At 40.0% G+C, this 24465-nt stretch overlaps 1 protein-coding gene across 2 annotated transcripts in view; it reads left to right on the top strand.

Annotated features, from left to right (window-relative positions):
• The window catches only part of eys (eyes shut homolog), a 722499-nt gene that overhangs the window by 420675 nt on the left and 277359 nt on the right, over window positions 1-24465 (top strand). For both annotated transcript variants that reach the window (XM_061910381.1, XM_061910382.1), the window contains exons 31-33: window positions 3652-3776; window positions 9007-9131; window positions 16462-16675. In XM_061910381.1, coding sequence (XP_061766365.1) covers window positions 3652-3776; window positions 9007-9131; window positions 16462-16675 — 464 coding nt within the window. The remainder of the gene's footprint in view (window positions 1-3651; window positions 3777-9006; window positions 9132-16461; window positions 16676-24465) is intronic.

Below are 24465 nucleotides of genomic sequence, written 5' to 3'. Positions count from 1 at the left end.
CCAATCTGTATTTGAATTTGACACCCCTGCCTTAAGGCCTAAGGTAATTCTGTGGACAAAAAGTTTAGCAAAATAAACAGCTTTAACATCATTAAAACATCAATTTAAAAACCTTGCTAGACAGGGATTTGAACCTAATATCTTCTGCTTTTCAACACGAGTACTAATGACACACATCACAAGAACCACCGGAAGTTCAAGGGGAAAATCGGTTAGTGCCATTCGTTTGGAATTGAAAAATAGTTGTACATAAAAATCCACTTTTCCAGATTTTTGGTTTGAAAATAAAACAACAAAAAACATTATCCATTATATGTCACCTGGTTTTATTGGTGTTTTTAAAAATCAAAAATGACAATTAAAACAACAAGTGGAAAGCCAATTTCTCTATTCTCTGTTCAGTGTGTTTATACAGTAGGTAAAATGTGTTATTTATGTGACGGATAGCTCAAAAGGTGGATGGCTGGTTGAATGGATGAATTGGAAAGATGGAAATCAAGAAAAGTACCGTCTGGATGGACTATATCCAGTAAATCCTCCAGAAAGTTTACACCATTCTCTACCAGGAGGAAAAATATAATTTTCTGCGAAGGCGACTTATATTTTGGATTTCACTGTTGAATATTCTGTTTTACTTCAGAAACCGACAGGCACCTTGCTCTCTTTGCGACACAGACTGACAAGTCCATCAGGAGTCAGGACGAATTAGTGCAGGGGTCTGGAACCTTTTTGGCTGAGAGAGCCATAAAAGCCAAATATTTTCAAATGTATTTCTGTGAGAGCCATATAATTTTTAACACTGAATACAACTAAATGCGTGCATTTTTAAAGGGCTACTGAAATGAGATTTTCTTATTTAAACAGGGATAGCAGGTCCATTCTATGTGTCATACTTGATCATTTCACGATATTGCCATATTTTTGCTGAAAGGATTTAGTAGAGAACATTGACAATAATGTCCGCATCTTTTCGTCGCTAATAAAAAAGCCTTGCCTTTACCGGAAGTAGCAGACGATGTGCGCGTGACGTCACGGGTTGTAGGGCTCCTCACATCTGAAAATTGTTTACAATCATAGCCTCCAGCAGCAAGAGCTATTCGGACCGAGAAAGCGACAATTTCCCCATTAATTTGAGCGAGGATGAAAGATTTGTGGATGAGGAAAGTAAGAGTGAGGCACTAAAAAAAAAGAAAGAAAAAGCGACGGCTCCGGGCAGCAGCAGTGGTAGCGTTTCAGATGTAATTAGACACATTTACTAGGATAATTCTGGAAAATCCCTTATCTGCTTATTGTGTTAATAGTATTTTAGTGAGATTGTAAAGTCATACGTGAAAGTCGGATGGCTGCGGTGAATGCCAGTGTCTCTGAGAGAAGCCGATGAGGAGACAAGATCACAGCTGCCTGTTTGACAGCTACAGGAGGAGGTCCCATAATCCACTGAAGTCTCCGGTAAGAGCCGACAATTATCCCATCCAAAATCCTGCTGGTTGACGTAGAGAAACCCGTTCGCATGGCCGCTCTGTGTTAAAGCTTCACAACAAACAAACACCGGCTGTGTTTCGGTGCTAAAGGCAGCTGCAATCCACTGCTTTCCTTCAACAGCATTATTCTTTATAGTCGCCATTATTAATTGAACAAACTGCAAATGATTCAGCAACACAGATGTCCAAATGACTGTGCAATTATGCAATGAAAAGAGACCACTTTTAGCCGTGTGTGGTGCTGGGCTAATATGTCCGCTACAACCCGAGACGTCACACGCACACGTCATCATATGCGTCATCATTCCGCGACGTTTTTAACAAGAAACTCTGCGGGAAATTTAACGTGTGTTGCAATGTTAATATTTCATCATTGATATATGGTCCTAAAACCTGCGGGGTAGACAGTTGGATGTAATCCACAGTTCTTCCCGCATCCTCCAATCATTTGTGGCAGCTTTGGGGTACTTTGAAGACTGCCAGCAACTTCCAATTTGTCGACAAACCAGAGCAACGCTTACTCCAATCAGCAGATGTCCTGTTGTCATAATTCCAAATAAGTGGATATCTTCACGTCCTCGACAAAAAGGGGTCGCCAGGCACGCGGCCCTCCTTCTTGTGAAGTGAAGTGAATTATATTTATATAGCGCTTTTCTCAAGTGACTCAAAGCGCTTTACATAGTGACACCAATATATCTAAGTTACATTTAAACCAGTGTGGGTGGCACTGGGAGCAGGTGGGTAAAGTGTCTTGCCCAAGGACACAACGGCAGTAACTAGGATGGCACAAGCGGGAATCAAACCGGCAACCCTCAAGTTGCTGACACGGCCACTCTACCAACCGAGCTATGCCGCCCAAGAGTCCGTCGTGTGTCCAGCAACAACCGCTTCGTCACGACAGCAGGTTCCCCCAAACCCAAGATCTTGTCAATTTTGTTGAGGCCAGTTGAATAGTTCCGGGGCGGCATAGCTCGGTTGGTAGAGTGGCCGTGCCAGCAACTTGAGGGTTGCAGGTTCGATTCCCACTTGTGCCATCCTAGTTACTGCCGTTGTGTCCTTGGGCAAGACACTTTACCCACCTGCTCCCAGTGCCGCCCACACTGGTTTAAATGTAACTTAGATATTGGGTGTCACTATGTAAAGCGCTTTGAGTCACTTGAGAAAAGCGCTATATAAATATAATTCACTTCACTTCACGTCAATGTTTAGATTTGGAGAGCAGTGCAAAAAGAGGCAACAAGAAAGTTAAGACAAGACAAAACAAAGAAGCAAGCAGGAGAAATAAGGGAGAGGAAAGGGGAGCGTCCACCCTCGATGAGTGCCGGAGAGAAAGATGGATGGAAGGATAATGGAGATGTATAAGTAAAAAAAGACAAAAAAACATACATGTACATATACAAGCATACATATACTCATGCACATAATCACGTTTCATCAAACATATACTAACGTTGTTGCCCAAAGGAAATGGAATAACACGTGGCACACTGACAAAACTTAACCTATTGTTACTATAACAATCTACAAGGTTAATATAGTTGGCTTCACTTTCTCCCCCCTCCATGTATCTGCTTTCTTTTATATCTGTAGTTCTCATTACATATATGTATTGTAGCATCCGAACACTTGTATTGTTGATAATAGAGGTAATTATTGGTATTGTTCATCATCAATAGCGCTATTTCTATTGATAATTGTATTGCTCCATTTGTAGTGTAATAATGTTCATTGTTATTTCTGTATTATTATTTATTTCACTAAATGCTTCCTTGCTATCACTTTTACCATTATAATTGTACATGTCCTTTTTGCTGTGTTGTTCCAGTGTTGTTGTTATTGATATTGTTGTGTTTGCTGTTGTTTTTGTCTCTCTGTCTTATCCCCCTCTTGTCCCCGCATTTTCCCCCTCTGTCTTCCTTTTTTTTCCTCTTTCTATCCCTTCCTGCTCTGCCCCAGCTTCACCAAAAAATAATATAAATCCATTTATTAAAGTCTAATACAAATAAGGCAATAAGAGAAGTATCCCACACATCTCTTGTGTAAATAAAAATGTGTACAGCCGATACGGGCATCTACATCAACAATATGATTTGCCTGAGTAGCTGGACAGGACCAAAAAAAAAAAAAAAAGATGTTTGTTTTTGCGTCTGAACTTTTCATGTTTTCTCAGCTGTCCCGCAGGTTTCACGGGGGATTTCTGTGAAGTGGAAGTTAGCGAGTGTGCATCATCTCCCTGCCATAACAATGCTATTTGCCAAGATGGTATTAATAGCTACGTCTGCCACTGCGGGTCAGGTGAGTCACTCACACATTGTGGAGGTTTGTCAAGTGACATCAAGATGACGAGGCCACGCCGCCTGTCGCGCAAAATCATTTGTTATTGCTTCCTCTTCCTGTGCCCCACTTTCACGGAGTGCTCCTAACCATATGTAAAGCATTTTAATACCCGAGCAGCGTTCACGTGAGATTGAAGGCAAACCGCATACGGTGGCTTGAAAGGTTATTATCATGCCTTTCCTCAGCACATTCTCATAGTCAACTCGCTTTCTCTGGGGAACCTTCTAGTCATACAGTGCTAAGATAAAGTGATGAATAGATAAGTGTTATTCAACCACTGTGCCGAGGCACACTCGTGTACCGTGAGATATAGTCTGGTGTGCCGTGGGAGATTATGTAATTCCACCTAATTGGGTTAAAATAATTGTTTGGAAACCATTAATTATAATCCGCAAATGTGCCGTTGTTTAGTGTCTTTGCTGTCTAGAGCTCGGCTGTGTAATCGTGTAATATTCCTCCATATCAGTAGGTGGCAGCAGGTAGCTATTGGCTTTGTAGATCTCGGGAACATGGTTTGAAGTGGTCACAATTTGCAGACGACATCGGGAGGCAGAATGAAGATAAAAAGGTATTTAATGCTTAAACCAAAAATAAACAAAACGCAAGTGCCGCTAGCAAAAGGCATTGAAGCTAAGGGAAGGCTATGCTAAAAAAAGCTTAAACTGAACTGGCTGCTAAAATTAAACAAAAACAGAATGCTGGACGACAGCAAAGACTTACAGCGCGTGGAGCAGCAGATGGCGTCCACAAAGTACACCTGTACATGACATGACAATCAACAACAAAATAGGTGCGCCAGACAAGAACTAAAAAACTACACACAGGAAAACACAAAAAAAAACCTCCAAATAAGTCATGGCGGGATGTTACAGGTTGTGACATTACACCTACTTTGAGACAAGAGCTATAGTGACGCATGTTTGGTTATGGTTTGAATTCAAATCCAACAATTGCGAGAACAACTTTTTATTGTCAATATCAGCTGTTGAATTACAGTTTTTTATGTTTTCTGCTGGCGGCGTGCTTCGGGATTTTTTCAATGAAAGAAATGTGCCTTGGCTCAGAAGAGGTTGAAAAACACCGCACTAGTGTACCGTGAGATATTGTCTGATGTGCCGTGGGAGATTATGTAATTTCACCTAATTGGGTTGAAATAATTGTTTGCAAACCAGTAATTATAATCCGCAAATGTGCCGTTTAGTGTCTGTGCTGTCTAGAGCTCGGCTGAGTAACCGTGTAATATTCCTCCTTATCAGTAGGTGGCAGCAGGTAGCTAATGGCTTTGTAAATGTCTGGAACATGGTTTGAAGTGGTCACAATTTGCAGACGACAGCGGGAGGCAGAGTGAAGATAAAAAGGTATCTAATGCTTAAACCAAAAATAAACAAAACGCAAGTGCCGCTAGGAAAAGGCATTGAAGCTAAGGGAGTGCTATGCTAAACAAAGCTAAAACTGAACTGGCTGCTAAAATTAAACAAAAACAGAATGCTGGATGACAGCAAAGACTTACAGCGCGTGGAGCAGCAGATGGCGTCCACAAAGTACATCCGTACATGACATGACAATCAACAACCAAATAGGTGCGCCAGACAAGAACTAAAAAACTACACACAGGAAAACACACAAAAAAACCTCCAAATAAGTCATGGCGGGATGTTACAAGTTGTGACATTACACCTACTTTGAGACAAGAGCTATAGTGACGCATGTTTGGTTATGGTTTGAATTCAAATCCAACAATTGCGAGAACAACTTTTTATTGTCAATATCAGCTGTTGAATTACAGTTTTTTATGTTTTCTACTAGCGGCGTGCTTCGGGATTTTTTCAATGAAAGAAATGTGCCTTGCCTCAGAAGAGGTTGAAAAACACTGCACTAGTGTACCGTGAGATATTGTCTGATGTGCCGTGGGAGATTATGTAATTTTACCTAATTGGGTTAAAATTGTTGTTTGCAAACCAGTAATTATAATCCGCATATGTGCCGTTTAGTGTCTGTGCTGTCTCGAGCTCGGCTGAGTAACCGTGTAATATTCCTCATTATCAGTAGGTGGCAGCAGGTAGCTAATGGCTTTGTAGATGTCTGGAACGTGGTTTGAAGTGGTCACAATTTGCAGACGACAGCGGGAGGCAGAGTGAAGATAAAAAGGTATCTAATGCTATAAACCAAAAATAGAAAAAATGGCGAGTGCCTTTAGGAAAGGCATTGAAGCTTAGGGATGGCTATGCTAAACAAAGCTCAAACTGAACTGGCTGCTAAAATTAAACAAAAACAGAATGCTGGACGACAGCAAAGACTTACAGCGCGTGGAGCAGCAGATGGCGTCCACAAAGTACATCCGTACGTGACATGACAACAACAAAATAGGAGCGCAAGACAAGAACTAAAAAACTACACACAGGAAAACACAAAAAAAACCTACAAATACTGTAAGTCATGGCGGGATGTTACAGGTTGTGACATTACACCTACTTTGAGACAAGAGCTATAGTGATGCATGCTTGGTTATGGTTTGAATTCAAATCCAACAATTGCGAGAACAACTTTTTATTGTCAATATCGGTTGTTGAATTACAGTTTTTTATGTTTTCTGCTGGCGGCGTGCTTCGGGATTTTTTCAATGAAAGAAATGTGCCTTGCCTCAGAAGAGATTGAAAAACACCGCACTAGTGTACCGTGAGATATTGTCTGATGTGCCGTGGGAGATTATGTAATTTTACCTAATTGGGTTAAAATTGTTGTTTGCAAACCAGTAATTATAATCCGCAAATGTGCCGTTTAGTGTCTGTGCTGTCTCGAGCTCGGCTGAGTAACCGTGTAATATTCCTCCTTATCAGTAGGTGGCAGCAGGTAGCTAATGGCTTTGTAAATGTCTGGAACATGGTTTGAAGTGGTCACAATTTGCAGACGACAGCGGGAGGCAGAGTGAAGATAAAAAGGTATCTAATGCTATAAACCAAAAATAAACAAAAGGCAAGTGCCACTAGGAAAAGGCATTGAAGCTAAGGGATGGCTATGCTAAACAAAGCTCAAACTGAACTGGCTGCTAAAAGTAAACAAAAACAGAATGCTGGACGACAGCAAAAACTTACAGCGCGTGGAGCAGCAGACAGCGTCCACAAAGTACATCCGTACATGACATGACAATCAACAACAAAATAGGTGCGCAAGACAAGAACTAAAAAACTACACACAGGAAAACACCAAAAAAACACTCCAAATAAGTTATGACATTACACCTACTTTGAGACAAGAGCTATATTGATGCATGCTTGGTTATGGTTTGAATTCAAATCCAACAATTGCAAGAACAACTTTTTACCGTCAATATCGGCTGTTGAGTTAATTATTTGTTTTTGTTTCTGCTGGTGGTGTGCCTCGGGATTTTTTCAATTAAGGAAATGTGCTTTCGCTCAGAAAAGGTTGAAAAACACTGCACTAGTGTACCGTGAGATATTGTCTGATGTGCCGTGGAAGATTACGTAATTTTACCTAATTGGGTTAAAATAATTGTTTGCAAACCAGTAATTATAATCCGCAAATGTGCCGTTTAGTGTCTGTGCTGTCTCGAGCTCGGCTGAGTAACTGTGTAATATTCCCCCTTATCAGTAGGTGGCAGCAGGTAGCTAATGGCTTTGTAGATGTCGGGAACATGGTTTGAAGTGGTCACAATTTGCAGACGACAGTGGGAGGCAGAGTGAAGATAAAAAGGTATCTAATGCTATAAACCAAAAATAGAAATAATGGTGCGTGCCATTAGGAAAGGCTTTGATGCTTAGGGATGCTTATGCTAAACAAAACTAAAACAGAACTGGCTGCTAAAATTAAACAAAAACACAATGCTGGACGACAGCAAAAACTTACAGCGCGTGGAGCAGCAGACGGCGTCCACAAAGTACATCCGTACGTGACATGACAACAACAAAATAGGAGCGCAAGACAAGAACTAAAAAACTACACACAGGAAAACACAAAAAAACCTACAAATGCTGTAAGTCATGGCGGGATGTTACAGGTTGTGACATTACACCTACTTTGAGACAAGCGCTATAGTGATGCATGCTTGGTTATGGTTTGAATTCAAATCCAACAATTGCGAGAACAACTTTTTATCGTCAATATCGGCTGTTGAATTACATTTTTTTATGTTTTCTGCTGGTGGTGTGCCTCGGGATTTTTTCAATGAAAGAAATGTGCCTTGGCTCAGAAGAGGTTGAAACACCGCACTAGTGTACCGTGAGATATTGTCTGATGTGCCGTGGGAGATTATGTAATTTCACCTAATTGGGTTAAAATAATTGTTTGCAAACCAGTAATTATAATCCGCAAATGTGCCGTTTAGTGTCTGTGCTGTCTCGAGCTCGGCTGAGTAAACCCCTGTAATATTCCTCCTTATCAGTAGGTGGCAGCAGGTAGTTAATGGCTTTGCAGATGTCGGGAACATGGTTTGTCGTGGTCACAATTTGCAGACGACAGCGGGAGGCAGAGTGAAGATAAAAAGGTATCTAATGCTTAAACCAAAAATAAACAAAAGGCAACTGTCACTAGGAAAAGGCATTGAAGCTTAGGGATGGCTATGCTAAACACAGCTAAATCCGAACTGGCTGCTAAAATTAAACAAAAACAGAATGCTGGACGACAGCAAAAACTTACAGCACGTGGAGCAGCAGACGGGGTCCACAAAGTACACCCGTAGGTGACACGACAATCAGCAACAAAATAGGAGCGCCAGACAAGAACTAAAAAACTACACACAGGAAAACACCAAAAAAACACTCCAAATAAGTTGTGACATTACACCTACTTTGAGACAAGAGCTATATTGATGTTATGGTTTGAATTCAAATCCAACAATTGCGAGAACAACTTTTTATCGTCAATATCGGCAGTTGAATAACATTTTTTTATGTTTTCTGCTGGTGGTGTGCTTCGGTTTTTTTCAATGAAAGAAATGTGTCTTGGCTCAGAAAAGGTTGCAAAACACTGAAATAGATGATAGCGACACGCCTTATTAAAATGTATGCAGCGCCTGTACTCCTTAGTGAGAGCCATTTCTTGTCCGTGCATATGTGTGAACCCCAAAAGAAGAAAACCAACGTAGGAGCATCTGATTGATATTCACTTCAGAGGGAGGAAGTGGGAGAGCCAGGGCTCACCAGTGCACTCTGTGGGCTTTTGTTCCTGGCAGGTTGGACAGGCCTTCACTGTGAGGCTGACATTAATGAGTGCCTTCCACAGCCCTGCAACCAGGGGATATGCGTCCAGAATGATCCCGGCTACGGCTACACCTGTTTCTGTCGTCCTGGATTCGTGGTGAGACTCCCACCTGTTTCTACCTCGCCATTATTTTTTTTTTATTGGAACAAACCTTTATACTCTTGCACCCTCAGCTCTCTGGGGCTCACACTTGGTAATCATCGTTATTGCATAGTGATAACATAGTTTTTCTCATGCTGATAAAATACTGATACAATACCGCAGCAATACACTCATTAGAGCAGGGGTGTCAAACTCATCTTCGCTCAGGGGCCACATGGAGGAAAATCTACCGTAATGGTAAATTCATGGCTTGATAACTTAGAAATAGAGACAACTCCAGGTTGTTTTCTTTATTTTACTCTGGCCAAAAAAAGAACAAGCACATTATGGATCACAACTAATCCTCTAGACCAGGGTTTGGCAACCCGCGGCTCTGGAGCCGCATGCGGGTTTTTAGCGCCGCCCTAGTGGCTCTCTGGAGCTTTTTCAAAAATATATGAAAAATATAGGAGGACAAACATGACACAAACCTCCCTTATTGCTATAAAGCACACTGTTTATATTAAACCTGCGTCACTAATTCGAGTATTTGGCGAGCGCCGTTTTGTCCTACTAATTTTGGCATTACGTGAACTCACCCTAGTTTGTTTACATGTATAACTTTCTCCGACGTTCCAAGACGTGATTTATGCCACTTCTTTTTCTGTCTCATTTTGTCCATCAAACTCATAACGTTGTGGATGAATGCACAAAGGTAGGTTTTGTTGATGTTATTGACTTATGTGCAGTGTGCTAATCAGACATATTTGGTCACTGCATGACTGTAAGCTAATCGATGCTAGCATGCTATTTAGGCTAGCTGTATGTACATATTGCATCATTATGCCTCATTTGTAGCTATATTTGAGCTCATTTAGTTTCCTTTAAGTCCTCATAATTCAATTTATATCTCATGACACTATCTGTATGTAATATGATTCTGAATTATTTGCAGCTCCAGACGGATTTGTTTTTGTATTTTTGGTCCAATATGGCTCTTTGAACATTTTGGGTTGCCGACCCCTGCTCTAGACAAAACACTTCGCTTAATGAAAATTCTGAGGAAATTTGTACAGTTTAAAAAACACAATGGGCCCCATTCAGCAACCGTTCTTAAAGACACATTTTGTTCTTAGGCCCTTTTAAGGAGATTTTTGTATTCACCAATGTTTTCTTCGCTAGGATTTGTTCATAGGTAAGAACAAAATCTATGAGTGCTCCAGAGCACTCTTAGGCTGGCCTATTTGTCGTTAAGTGTGACAAGTTCCCTTACTTCTATTGTCTAATGTTAAATTATTATCAGATAGATAGATAGATAGATAAGACAAGACAGACAGATATTTATTTGAATGCTTTAGGCTACCTCAGTTGTCTCCCCTTTCTTAAACTTACGTTTTGACATTATGTATTTCCCCCGCTGGATAATACAAATTTCTCTTCTGTAACCTGTTTGTTTTCTCCGTGTGTTTGATGTCCGGCGGAATTGTGCCCTTATATGGGGAATTAGGGGTGTTTCCCTCTGCAAATTACGAAATTAAATATGCATATGCATATTGGGGAAATAAGGGCGTGTGTATATGCAAATTATGATGGACACGCACACCCTAACCATTTAGCATTCAGCAACTTAAGAAAAGCAGGTGGGAACAATTTGGTCATTTAAGAACATATCATGAATTTGAATGGACTCCTTTTAGGAAATCACTTAGGAAGAAAGATAGGAGGCAAAGTTATGAACTTATTGCTGAATAGGCCCCAATGAGCTTAGAATTCGTTTGTGTATCTACAAAGCCAGGATTACACTTCAAGTCACAATTTTTCTGGGATTGAACAGAAAACACAACATCTAAACTCTTCTAGGTATCAAATACCTCTTTTGTCATGTTCACATATCAATCCAGAGCTAACTCAACAAACCGTAAGAAACGGAGGTAGAAACTATTCAGAAGGGTTCACTTGTTTTGTGTTTGACAGAGACATTTTGGGGCAATGAGGGTGCCAAATGACCATGTGTTCGAAGCAGAAGACATAAAACGGCAGGTTTTAAGTTTCATGTGGGTCGAGGAAGAGGAGGAGCCACTGTCACCCTTTACTGTGTACCTCTTGCTTGGCCCTGGTATAAACCGTTTGCTTGCCTAACAAAATTGCTATTGTGACATCCAGTGGACACATTTAGAACAACAGTTTATTTCATTAAAAAAAAAGGCAGCTAATTTTTATACTTGGCAAACTCATCACGCGGGCCGGACCAAACCTATTCGCTAGCCGTATGTTTGACACCCCTGCATTAGAGTGTCTTCTGTGACCGAACAAGTCTCCTCTGTATTGATGCTAAAGTGTCATGATACATTTGTCATTAGGATTCGTGCATTGTCACACAACTTTAAAGGGGACCTATGATTATTTTAATCTACATTCAAAACATTCTTCTGTGGTCTACATAGTAGGTATTGGATATGCTTTGATGTGAATGTTGCATTAGTTTTGCTCCACAGCACCTCCAGTCTGTCGGCAAGATGTTTGTCTATGGAGCTGTTCCCATATTGCAAATGAGACCATGGCCCACATTCTCCATTTCATAAAAAGATACATAAATTAATCTACTCTGGAGTAGTGTTGTCCCGATACCAATATTTTGGTCCTGGTGTAAATAAAGGGGACCACTAAATTTTACATTATTGGATTTATTTCAACAAAATATCTTAACATATGTTTCTTATTGCAAGTCTGTACTTAAATAAAGAATTGAACATACAAAGACAACTTGTCTTTTAGTAGTAAGTAAACAAAGACTCCTAATTATGCAGTAACATATGGCGTCATTTTCCATTCTATTATTTTGTCAAATTTATTAACACATATTCTTCTGTTGTTTGGTACTTTACATTAGTTTTGGATGATACCACACATTTGGGTATCAATCCGATACCAAGCAGTTACAGGATAAGACATTGGTCATATTCAAAGTCCTCGTGTCCAGGGACGTTTTTTCTGAGTTTATAAACATAATATACATTTTGAAAAAACGAAAGAACATTTTGTGATGCTTAAAAAATATCAATGTTATCATAGTATTATCGACTAGATACGCTATTGTACTTGGTATCATTACAGTAGATGTTAGGTGTCGATCCACCAATGGTGTTTGTTTATATTGTAGCCTGGAATAGTTGGTGCTGCAGTGAATTCTGGGAACCTGTTATGTATTGTTTGTGTTGCGGTGAAAATATCCTCTCACATGTGTTTGTCATTGTTGTTTAGTGTGGTGTCACTTTATGGCACATGTTTATGACAGTGTTGGCGTTGTTTATACTGCCACCCTTTGTGTGACATGTATGGCTGTTGAGTAAGTATGCTCTTCGTTCACATGTGTGTAGTGTGTTTATAGTGAAGATGGTCATCTGAATGGTTTATGATCAGATCGGATATCGTGAGATCTTAACTTGAATTCGTTTGCTATCGACCAGTATACGCATCCAACGCAATGTGTCCGGGGTGCTTTAGTGGAGACAAGGATTAGTAATTTAGAAGTAATTACAACGCTGCTGACTGCGGATAGCGTTCTCCCTGTTCTGTCTACACACTGTGTCTGCTTGTCACCGGTAAGAGACAGTATAGAACCGAATTTGATTCATTGGTATCGCGGTGCTCTACTAATACCGGTATACCGTACAACCCTACCCTGGAGGGTTTTTTTTTTAAGTCACCGTTTGAGTTCAGCGGCTAATCCAATTTTATAGTGGCTGAAATGTCATGGGCAAATAAACGGGGAAGTATTTATTATATAAGTTTTATTGTACAGACACACATCAGGCGGGGAGGGCATGAAATAAGAAAAATTATATGGAAGCTCCAGAGGCAACAGTCTCAGCTGTGTGGGCTCAGCAGAAGGGGAGGAGGATTACTCAAACAGCATGTCCAAGAATGACCACAAATGTATGTACAGAACTCAAAACCAGTGAAGTTGGCATGTTGTGTAAATCGTAAATAAAAACAGAATAAAATGATTTGCAAATCCTTTTCAACTTATATTCAATTGAATAGACTACAAAAACAAAATATTTAATGTTCAAACAGAGAAACGTTGTTTATTCTTTTTCCCAAATAATCATTAACTTCGATTTTAATGGCAGCAACACAATGAAAAAAAGTTGGCACTGGGGTATTTTTACCACTGTATTACATGACCTTTCCTTTTAACAACATTCAGTAAATGTTTGGGAACTGAGGATGCCAATTGTTTAAGCTTTCCATGTGGAATTATTTCCCATTCTTGCTTGATGTCAGAGAGTGTCCGGGTCCGTGTGTGTGTGTGTGTGCGTGCGTGTGTGTGTGTGTGTGTGTGTGTGTGTGTGTGTGTGTGCGTGTGCGTGTGCGTGTTTTGTCTCGTCTTGTCTTGTCTCATAGTATTGTTAGTGTACCGGAGTTTTTCTTGTTTTTGTTTAGTGAGTATTGTACTTGTATTATATTGATTGTTAAATGTTGAATGAGTGAGATGGGTTGGGATATTATAAGCATCTGCTTCATCCAACCCCTTTTCAAGCCTTGCGTGACCCCGAAAGGGAATAAGCGGTAGAAAATGGATGGATGGATGGATTAATATTCCTGCCAAAATAGAAAAAAAAAAACAAACCTGTGTTTATTTGTACTCTGCAGGTTTGAAATAAATAAATCAATTCATTGTACAGCTTGAGTTGTTGCAACAATCCAGGGTCTCCGTTGTGGTATTTTAGACTTCATAGTCAATAGGAAACAGGTCTGGACTACAGGCAGGCCAGTCTAGCACCCGCACTCTTTTACTATGAAGCCACACTGTTGTAACACATGGCTTGGCATTGTCTTGCTAAAATAAGCAGGGGCGTCCATGATAACGTTGCTTGGATGGCAACATATGTTGCTCCAAAACCTGTATGTACCTTTCAGCGTTAATGGTGCCTTCACAGATGTGTAAGTTACCCATGTCTTGGGCACTAATGCACCCCCATACCATCACAGATGCTGGCTTTTGAACTTTGCGCCTTTAACAATCTGGATGGTTCTTTTCCTGTTTGTTCCGGAGGACACAACGTCCTCATTTTCCAAAAACAATTTCAAATGTGGACTCGTCAGACCACAGGACACTTTTCCACTTGGCATCAGTCTATCTTAGATGAGCTCGGGGCCCAGTGAAGGTCCATAATATCATCGCTTGCGTGCAGTGATTTCTCTAGATTCTCTGAACTTTTTGATGATATTACGGACCATTGATGGTGAAATCCCTAAATTCTTTGCAATAGCTCCTTGAGAAATGTTGTTCTTAAACTGTTCAACAATTTGCTCACACATTTGTTCACAAAGTGGTGACCCTCACCCCATCCTTGTTTGTGAATAACTGAGCATTTCATGGATGCTGCTTTTATACCCAATCATGGCACCCACCTGTTCCCAAATAGCCTGCACACCTGTGAGATGTTTCTGCAACTTTCTCAGTCTTTCATGCCACTTGTACCAGCTTTTTTGAAACATGTTGCATGCATCAAATTTCAAATGAGGTAATATTTGCAAAAAATAAAGTTTAAAATGTCTATTTCTAATTCTTTCCAAACGGTTCCTGTAACACGGCAGTCAAACAGCCATCATCGTCATGGACCCATTAGTTGCAGACTGAAGAAGTTTACGGCGACGTTTTGGTGAATTTACAAAACTGAAAGGAAACTAAAAAAATACAATTGTAAGTTAATAATACTAATAGACACTTGCAAACGTATTAGCATATTCCCTAATGCTAACGTTACTTGCTTAATTACATCATGATAGCGCGCACCAATATGTATGAAAACACTCCTACAGACATCACACATGGGATGGTATGAATTGTTTTAGTTACATTGCAAAATTTACAAACAAGGAATGACCAAAATTTCGCTAAAAAATGCTATGGACAGTTATATTTCCAGTTAATAATGTTTATAATGTTTAGACAAAAGTAAATATTATATATACTATTATATATATATATATATGTATACATATATATATATATATATATATATATATATATATATATATATATATATATATATATATATATATATATATATATATATATATAGTATTTATATAGGTGTGTGTGTGTGTGTGTGTGTGTATATGATGGACATAAGTGTATTTTGGGTATATGCATTTGTGTATGTATGTGATTGTGTGTGTATATATATATATATATATATATATATATATATATATATATATATATATATATATATATATATTGTATATATGTGTGTATATATGTGTGTGTATATATGTAAGTGTGTGTGAATTTAAATGTATTATATTTAGATAATATATAACATCTACGCAGCAACCACTGAACTGAATTATATTATATATATATTATTGTATTATATATTGTAAATATATATTGTATATGTATAGGGGTGGGACCTAATAAGTTTACTTCTTCCCACTCCCTTTTGAGCCAAACTTGACATCTACAAAGGATTAATCACATGTAATGTTTTCAATGTAGGTGTAAAAATAATGTATTTATATATTTCTTTTGTATTTTATGTCATTCTCTTGTTTTGTTTGCATGGCTCAAAATAAACCATTCATTCATTCATTCATTCAGTTCAAGTTACGAAATAGGAAGTGCTATTTCAACCGGAAGCATCTGCAGTCCGCAAGCTCGTCCAAAAGATGGCACCGGAGCACAAACAATAACACACCTTTTCAGTGTCTCTGTCGGTCTAATATGAATACTATTTGTTGAATACTAAACATTATGGCCGTTAGCCAAGAATAATTCATCATTAACAAGTAGTGTCTTATTGCCCAGAAAATACGCTGAACGGTGACGAGGTGACAGGAAACGCCTTCCTTTCATGCAAAACATAACACATCTGTTTCCACAGATTATTCCAGTTTTATTTTAGTTTATTGTGTAGTATATTATGTAACATTATACAACCTATCTTTATTCTTCTGTAACAATTATAGTACTTAATTTGTACAGTTAATACATGTTTTATGATGTTGCTAGTTTGATCACATAACATTGCCTTTGTGTTTAAAAGGGTTGTACACATCTCCAACAAGTCAAGGACTGTTTCTTCACATGAGTGCATTAAAGATTGACCAAGTTTTTTTGTGTTTACTGCTCACTGCTCACAAACAAATAACTACTTTGGCATCATAACATTATCAAACGATTAGTTATGCATAAGATTACATTTGCATAAGTTACATAATTCAATATTATTTCTCCAGCCTGAACTTTATTTTTCACACTGTTAGCATTATATATCGATAGCGTTTCATTTCCCACTCAGCGTCTACAGGCTGTTTATTTTTGCGTACACAGGGGAGGAACTGTGAGCACAACTACGATGATTGCCTCTTAAATCCATGTCCAGAAGCATATTCCTGCATAGATGGCATCAACAAGGTCACCTGCCTCCCTCCAACTACAGATGCCGTTCCCTTGGAGACTGCACTCAAGAACATCACTGGCGGCTTCACACCTCGTGTGCAAACGCCAACACTCAGTCCCACGCCGGCAGCTGAGCAATCCACAGGTACAAAATCACACTGCGCCTTCATGTCCTATGGGCATGCACATTTTCCAGCGTCCTTATGCTACCTTGCAGATTCAAACAGTTTGATATTTCAACACTCATGTTCAGAAATGTTGTCTGTATTCGGAGTTATCTTACTTGCTGTGTTGCGTTGCGTGATGTGCTGTCATGTTTTGTATTTTGTGTGCAATTTGGTCAATAGTCTTGTCCCTTTAGCTGAAAAACAGCCCCAAAGCATGATGTTTCCACCCCCATGCTTCACAGTATGTATGATGCTCTTGGGATGCAACTCAGTATTCTTCTTCTTCCAAACACGACGAGTTAAGTTTATACCAAAAAGTTCTACTTTGGTTTCATCTGACCACATGACATTCTCCCAATCCTCTGCTGTATCATCCATGTATCCATTTTGGAATAAACTCAACTTGTCGTGTTTGGAGGAAGAAGAATACTGAGTTGCATCCCAAGAACACCATACCTACTGTGAAGCATGGGGGTGGAAACATCATGCTTTGGGCTGATTGATCCGTGTTAAGGAAAGAATGAATGGGGCCATGTGTTGTGAGATTTTGAGCCAAAACCTCGTTCCATCAGTGAGAGCTTTGAATGGTTGACCAAATACTTATTTTCCACCATAATTTACAAATAAATTCTTTAAAATTCCTACAATGTGACTTCCAGGATATTTCTTTTCACATTATGTCTCTCACAGTTGAAGTGTACCTATGATGAAAATTACAGACTTCGGTCATCCTTTTAAGTGGGAGAACGCTGACTAAATACTTTTTCCCCCCACTGTATATATATATATATATATATATATATATATATATATAATATATAGGTGTACATATTATCCACTCATCCATTTTTTATATTAATACAATGGATGTATTATTAATATAATTGGATATTAAGAGAATATGACAGTTGGGCTTTGACATTATTTACTTCCGTGACAACCTCCTTAAAATATTGGAATCAGTCACAAACATAAGGCGGCTAAAATGCGCCAAACATGTGGGGATAATGTTTGGTGTTATTCCCATCATGGTTTGTAATGGGTTTAAATAGGTATAAATCAGATTTATTTTTTGTATGATGTATGGAATTTTTAAAAATATCCACACATTGTGTTGTATTGTGTTACATGTGACTATGTCTGTTGGCATTTTGTGTTAGTTCGATTTTTATTTTTAATTTTTATTTTTTTTCCACCATCACGAGGGAAAGTTGTTTGCTTTGGGTCATATAAGTGCTGACTTTACTTGTAGTGTGACGGGTGGTCATAGACCAGAATTACTCTTGTCGTCCACAAGATGGATGCAAAGCAACAACATATGAATTTGCTTCTAAAAAAAAATAATTGAAATTGTTCTGTAGCCGTTTTCTTTATTGAACTCATTACGTTTCACTGGCCAAATTTAAGACGTTTCATCACATATCTAAGTTTGATTTGAAAGTATCCTAAACTTTGAATGCGGTTGCAATTCCAAGACATTGGCAGTAGTGTATAGATGTTTGTGTGTTGCCTTCTCAGGGAGTAGTCTTTGCCATTAAGATTAATCTAGTCTTATGTTGTCCCCTACAAAGTATTTAAATCTAAGTATGACATATATTCTACGTACTATACTTTACTACACACAGGCTGTCAAAGTGATAACTACATCTTAGCTGTAGTTTTCATTAACAAATTTGGAGGTGTTGAAATCACTAATGCTAATTTGTAGCATGTATATGTCGAACTCAAATACACCTTAGGGTGATACTTGGACACGTCATCAGTAATAAACCCGGCGTCAGAGGGTGTTTCGGATCTTTAATCTTCAGCCACCCTCACCAAGGAGACCCAGCCGGGGGTGTTCAGACCCAAGGTAGCACACATATCCCCCACCTACAAATCCACAGCCACCAGGATGTCTTCTCTGCGGCCTCAAAGATGTACTTAGTGGCTTTTCTCAACTGCAGTCCTTTAATGCCAAGGAGTTTGAACACTCGCTGTAGGAAGTGACCTGCGAAACCTCCGTAACGAATGTGATTGGTTCGCAGCGGGATTTCCAGCCACTGCTTCAGAACTCTGTGGTGAACTTGGAGTATTTGGCCCTCTTGCACTCATTAGCTTCGCAAATCTGGTCCTCGCAGGGGACAGACAGTCAGCTCGAGTAGAACCACTTGCTTGGTTGACTGCGATTTCAACACCATGTCTGGGCGGAGTGAAGTCGTAGCAATGTTGGTTAGGAACTTGAGTTGCCTTCCTAGGTCAACTCGGAGCTGCCAGTCAGGAGCCGTGGAGAGGAGCCCTCCAATGTGTTGGGGCGTTGGTTTTCCTTCCGCCCTGCTTTGATGAAGGCTATCGACTGCTTCGGGGCAATCTCGAATTTGCTGTTGTTTCGCTGTGCAGATGCAATCTTCCAAAGATTTCTAAACTTGGTCGTGGTGCCAGCGATATCGCCCCTTCCCTAGAGTCTTTAGCAACAGCTCAGCATGTGCTCCCCAAGGAGCCCATTCTCTGGTGCAGATTGTGTGTGCTAGGCCCGAGGTGTGCAGGTTGACAGGGCTTTGGAGAACATCGTGCACAAATTGAATAAAGAACTTTGTGCGCAGAAGCTCAGCTTTCCAGCGGTCTGCCCAAGTAATTTGCGAGGTTCTGCATCCACTTTGTCTACACCCCTCGCTTGGACATGCTGACCATCTTCCACCTCTGCTCGGATCTCGTCTTGGACCAATTGGCACTTCTCCTTGCCACGGGCCCGTTCGTGTTGTGGCTTAGGAAAGTTACTTAAGGCCTACCGTTCCCATTGCCACTGTACCCACCAAAGTCTTGTGCCTTAGCCATGCCTCCGCTCTGCTTACGGCTTCTTGTGCCTGCCACTTCCTCCCGGTCTTAACAATTCCTGCCGAGGTCTTTTTGACATCTGCGGAGTCCCTGTACATTAACACCTCTTTGGCGTGGGTTATTTTAAATTGCTCCCATAGGCCGCTGAGAGGGAGGTGTAACTTGGTGGATTGGTCATATAGGGCATTGATGCTCAAGGACCGACAGAGCCACAGCCAGTTCTTCGCTAGTGCCTCTACCATTGTCAATTATACCTCATAGATTAGATAGATAGATAGTACTTTATTGATTCCTTCAGGAGAGTTCCTTCAGGAAAATTAAAATGATCAGGAGCCAGAGTATTTTGAGCAGTACTCGTACATTGAGGCCTTGAATTTTCCTGGTAGTCCAGATTTGTCAATGGCTGTAAGTCAAGACGAAAGGTCGCTCTTGGTCTGCTGCAAAGCCGCTTCGTCCTTCAGGGAGCTGTCAAACATTTGGCCCAGGCTCTTAACAGGTCTTTCGTTTACCTTTGGAATCTTAGTCATTCTGATTGTAAAGCAAAAGAGACCTGGACTTAGCTGGCTTGAAGCTCATCCTCGCCCATGTGATGAGCCATTCAAGCCCCCGGAGGAGCCACTTGCACCCAGGCACGTACGTGGTCATCACTGTCCAGTCATCCATAATGGCTTTTGTGGAGGGCTGTCGGGTCCCAGATCCTGATGCCCTCTGCATTCAACCTCTGCCGACCTGACAATCATGTTCATGGCCAAAGAAAATAGTGACACCAAGTTTGTACAGCCGGTGATTATGCTACTCGCCAGGCAGATGTTTCTTGGCTTGGGGAATCTCTTGCATTGAAATAATTGTAATAGTCCATTATTAGGTTGCAGGACTTAATAGGAATGTGGTGTCTGGTCAATGCTGTTTCTACAAGATTGTGCGGAATTGAACCATAGGCGTTGGTTAGGTCAAGCCAGAGAGTTTCCAAGTATCCTTTGCTTTCCCCTGCTTCCCCGATCAATTGCGTCCCCACTCCTGTTTGCTCCAGGCATACAGGCAATCCAAGAACCCCCCCACTTCTGCACAGAAGTGACAAGGTGCTTATAGACCTTGTAGGGTACACCACTGGGGCCGGAAACTGAACAAGATCTCGTAGCTTATGTAGGGTTGACACCCGTTCTGGAGGTGTCACCAGTGTCTTGCAAGGGCTAAACTCCTGGTCTCTTGCAGTGTTACTGAAGGTGGCACTGAGATGATGGTCGATCTCTTTTACTGGGCAAGTGAGGAAGCCACTTTGCTTCTGGCCCAGTAGCCTTTTAGTGAAGGTGAAGGGGCACATCACTTCCGAGCTATTTAATTTCCCTTGCTTCGGTGCCATTCAGCCCTCCTCAGTGTGATGAGCTTCTTTCTTACCATCAAGCATTTTAGAAAAGTGGAGCCTTATTCAGAGTGCTTTTGAAAAGGATTCACAGCGCTTTACTTTTTTCACATTTTGTAATGTTACAGCTTTATTCCAAAATGAAATACATTCAGTTGTGTCCTCAAAATTCTACAGACCTTACCCCATAATGAAAATGTGAAAAGTTGGTATTGAAAATTTCAACATTACCCAGTCCTAGAGGCAGTTTGGCTGACTCCACTGTGAGTGATGGTTGACTGATTCTTTCCTTAAGTGTTTGAGACGGATGTGACATCAACAAAGCAACAAATGTATCGAAATACACCACTGTTGGATTTTACGTGAATCGATAAACGGTAGTACTGACGGAATTCGGTCGCTGCCTGTAAAAAATATCAAATGTGTTTCCCATCCCTTGGCACAGTGTGAAATGATGGAATGTAATCTAAGGATATTTTTATTTATTAACAGCAGTGTTGGTCAAGATCCAGACATGTGGAGCTGAGTTATGGGAGTCTAATGTCTCATGGCTACTGGCACTTTTAACCCAAAATTGCAGAGTACCTGTGCATCATACCCAATAGGTTATGTGATGATTTTCCTTCCATGTAATTAAGGAAGCAATTTTTGTTTCATGTTGATTCAGCAAACTTTGCTTCCAGTGATAACTCACACTTTATTGCATCCCATCTTTTTAGTATACAGGCCTGAGTTTTGGTGACGAATGAGATAATTACTTTGACAGAGTTTGTTAGGGTGTCCCCAAAATAGTAACTGTGAACAGTCTTGGCCCTAAACACAATTTTCTTTGTGGCCCCAATCAAGTTGTTATATTATGATGGGTTTGTTTTTCTCCATTTAAAACCCTACCTTTTGGTCTATATTTTACCGTATTCTTCGGACTATAAATCGCAGATTTTTTTATAGTTTGGCCAGGGGTGCGACTTACACTCAGGAACGACTTATATGTGAAATTAACACATTACCGTAAAATATCAAATAATATTATTGAGCTCATTCACGTAAGAGACTAGACGTATAAGATTTCATGGGATTTAGCGAGTAGAAGTGACAGATTTTCTGGTAAACGTATAGCATGTTCTATATTTGAATGATTCTTACAATAATATGTTAAGTTAACATACCAGGCACCTTGTCAGTTGGTTATTTATGCTTCATATAACGTACACTTATTCAGCCTGTTGTTCACTATTCTTTATTTACTTTAAATTGCCTTTCAAATGTCTATTGTTGGTGTTGGGTTTCCCCAAAAAATGCGACTTATACTCCAGTACGACTTATACCGGTATATGGTTTTTCCCTTCTTTATTGTGCATTTTCGGTAGGCGCGACTTATACTCCAGAGCGACTTATACTCCAAAAAATGTGGTACATGTAGAGGTGGTTCTTTGTTCAAAATGTGTTGTAGATTTTGTTTTACAGACCATCTTTAAGCTGCTTTCCGACTGTCTCTTCAGAATGCGCTGCTTGGTAGGCGCTCTTATTTACCTGGAAATAATCCATCACAGTGATCCTGTGAACGGTGGTACATGTACGACTAGTGGTACGTGGGCTTCATTTAGTGGTACACCAAAGATTCGATTCATATGTACAGTAAGTACAGTGTTTTATTTTACTATATTCAAAGACAGTGGTACTGTTCAAACTGTGTTTAATGTTACAGTGTCCAAAATAAAACCCCTGCCTTGTTTTTAATCAAATTCAGGCCTACTACCCTACTGTATAGTAATGTTGGTCATGGTTGGATTACTGCGGTGATAGCCTAGCATTTTCTGAGGTGGTACTTGAAAAAACAGAACCACTGATCCATCAGAAATTATTAGCTGCTAGCTTTTCAGCCGGTTGACTAAAAAAATAAGTAAAATATTAGACCGAAGGGATCTGCGAATGGATATTCGATCTGAAGAAGTAACTTGTGTCCTATAGGTTTGAGAATTGGGAACTGCATGGTCATGTATCTAATCAATCCCTCTGGATCAGTCAGGTAAATCCCAATAAGGAAAGTGAGGAAACACTGACGAAACAAATGTAGAAAAGAAATAAATGTATGATTGTATTTAAAAGATGAAAGTCATACCATTTGAACACAGCCAGGTGAAAGCAGCAGAGCTCAATCCGCCGTATATGTCCTTGCTACTGAATTTAGTAGTGTGTGAGAGTAGGTGGATTGTTTCTTCTTGACAGATGAGGTCTACCTTCCCTTTGAAACTGTTCACCAAGCTACAGAGCAGTTAAACAGACCAATTGAACACAGACGAGCTTGAACCAATTCACTGTGACACCCTGAAATTCACTCTGGGCCAAACATAATGGAGTCTTCCCATCTGCACCTGATCCAGTATTGGTGCAAGGCGAGGTGCATTTGTACACATGGTTAAATGCACAAAAGACCAGAAAGCCAGGCATCTACAAAATGTCCCATTTGTTCATGTATGCAAAGATAATCATAGCAAATTTGTTTTTGAGTAATAGAACCAGAAAACCTGCAATTTCAATCCAACTAGGTCACAATCCAAAAGCAATCAGTGCCCTTGGTGCTGCCTCAAATAGACTCAGACATTACTTCTTTAAACCCCAGACTGCTCCGCAACCTTTGTAAAAAAAATACACGCCAATGGACACTTTAACAGAGACTATGAGGTAGACTGACTGTCACATTTGCTGTGTTGTAATCAACAAACGTTATATCACCAGCAGACCAACATTCTACCGTCACTGTGCACACAATGCTGAGCTCCGCAATTTGAGAGATTCTCAGAAGGAAGTGGAAAGAAACTCACTGTTGTTAAAACCATGATTACTTTCTTTAGTCTTGTATACCTACACCTGTGCAAGATATGAGATGCAATGCAAGTGCTGTATCAGCAGTACTGCCTTTACTAATTCAAACTTTCGTATTCAAGACTTACACTGATTTACTGCCCATAAAATGATACTGTGGTGCCTCAAATTTAGAGTTAATCCGAAATGCTGTAATGACAAACTGGAAATATGTGATTAATCATACTGTAATTGTATGCATGTCCGAAAATTAACTATCACCTTAACCAGAATTGGTTCTATGAAGGAGCTCTTAAAGGGGAACATTATCACCAAACCTATGCAAGCGTCAATATATACCTTGATGTTGCAGAAAAAAGACCATGTATTTTTTTAACCGATTTCCGAACTCTAAATGGGTGAATTTTGGCAAATTAAACGCCTTTCTGTTTATCGGTCTTTTAGCGATGACGTCAGAACGTGACGTCACCGAGGTAACATAGCCGCCATATTCATTTTCACATTACAAACACCGGGTCTCAGCTCTGTTATTTTCCGTTTTTTCGATTATTTTTTGGAACCTTGGAGACATCATGCCTCGTCGGTGTGTTGTCGGAGGGTGTAACAACACTAACAGGGAGGGTTTCAAGTTGCACCACTGGCAAGAAATCTGCCGCCAGACCCCCATTGAATGTACCAAAGTGTCTTCACATTTGACAGGCGATGCTAAGACAGACATGGCACAGAGATGTATGGATAACCTGCAGATGCATTTGCAACGATTAAGTCAAC

Source organism: Nerophis ophidion, linkage group LG09 (assembly GCF_033978795.1).
Source record: "Nerophis ophidion isolate RoL-2023_Sa linkage group LG09, RoL_Noph_v1.0, whole genome shotgun sequence".
NCBI lineage: Eukaryota > Metazoa > Chordata > Actinopteri > Syngnathiformes > Syngnathidae > Nerophis > Nerophis ophidion.
The sequence above is the reverse complement of the archived record's forward strand: the minus strand, read 5'-3'. Positions and strand labels throughout refer to the sequence as shown.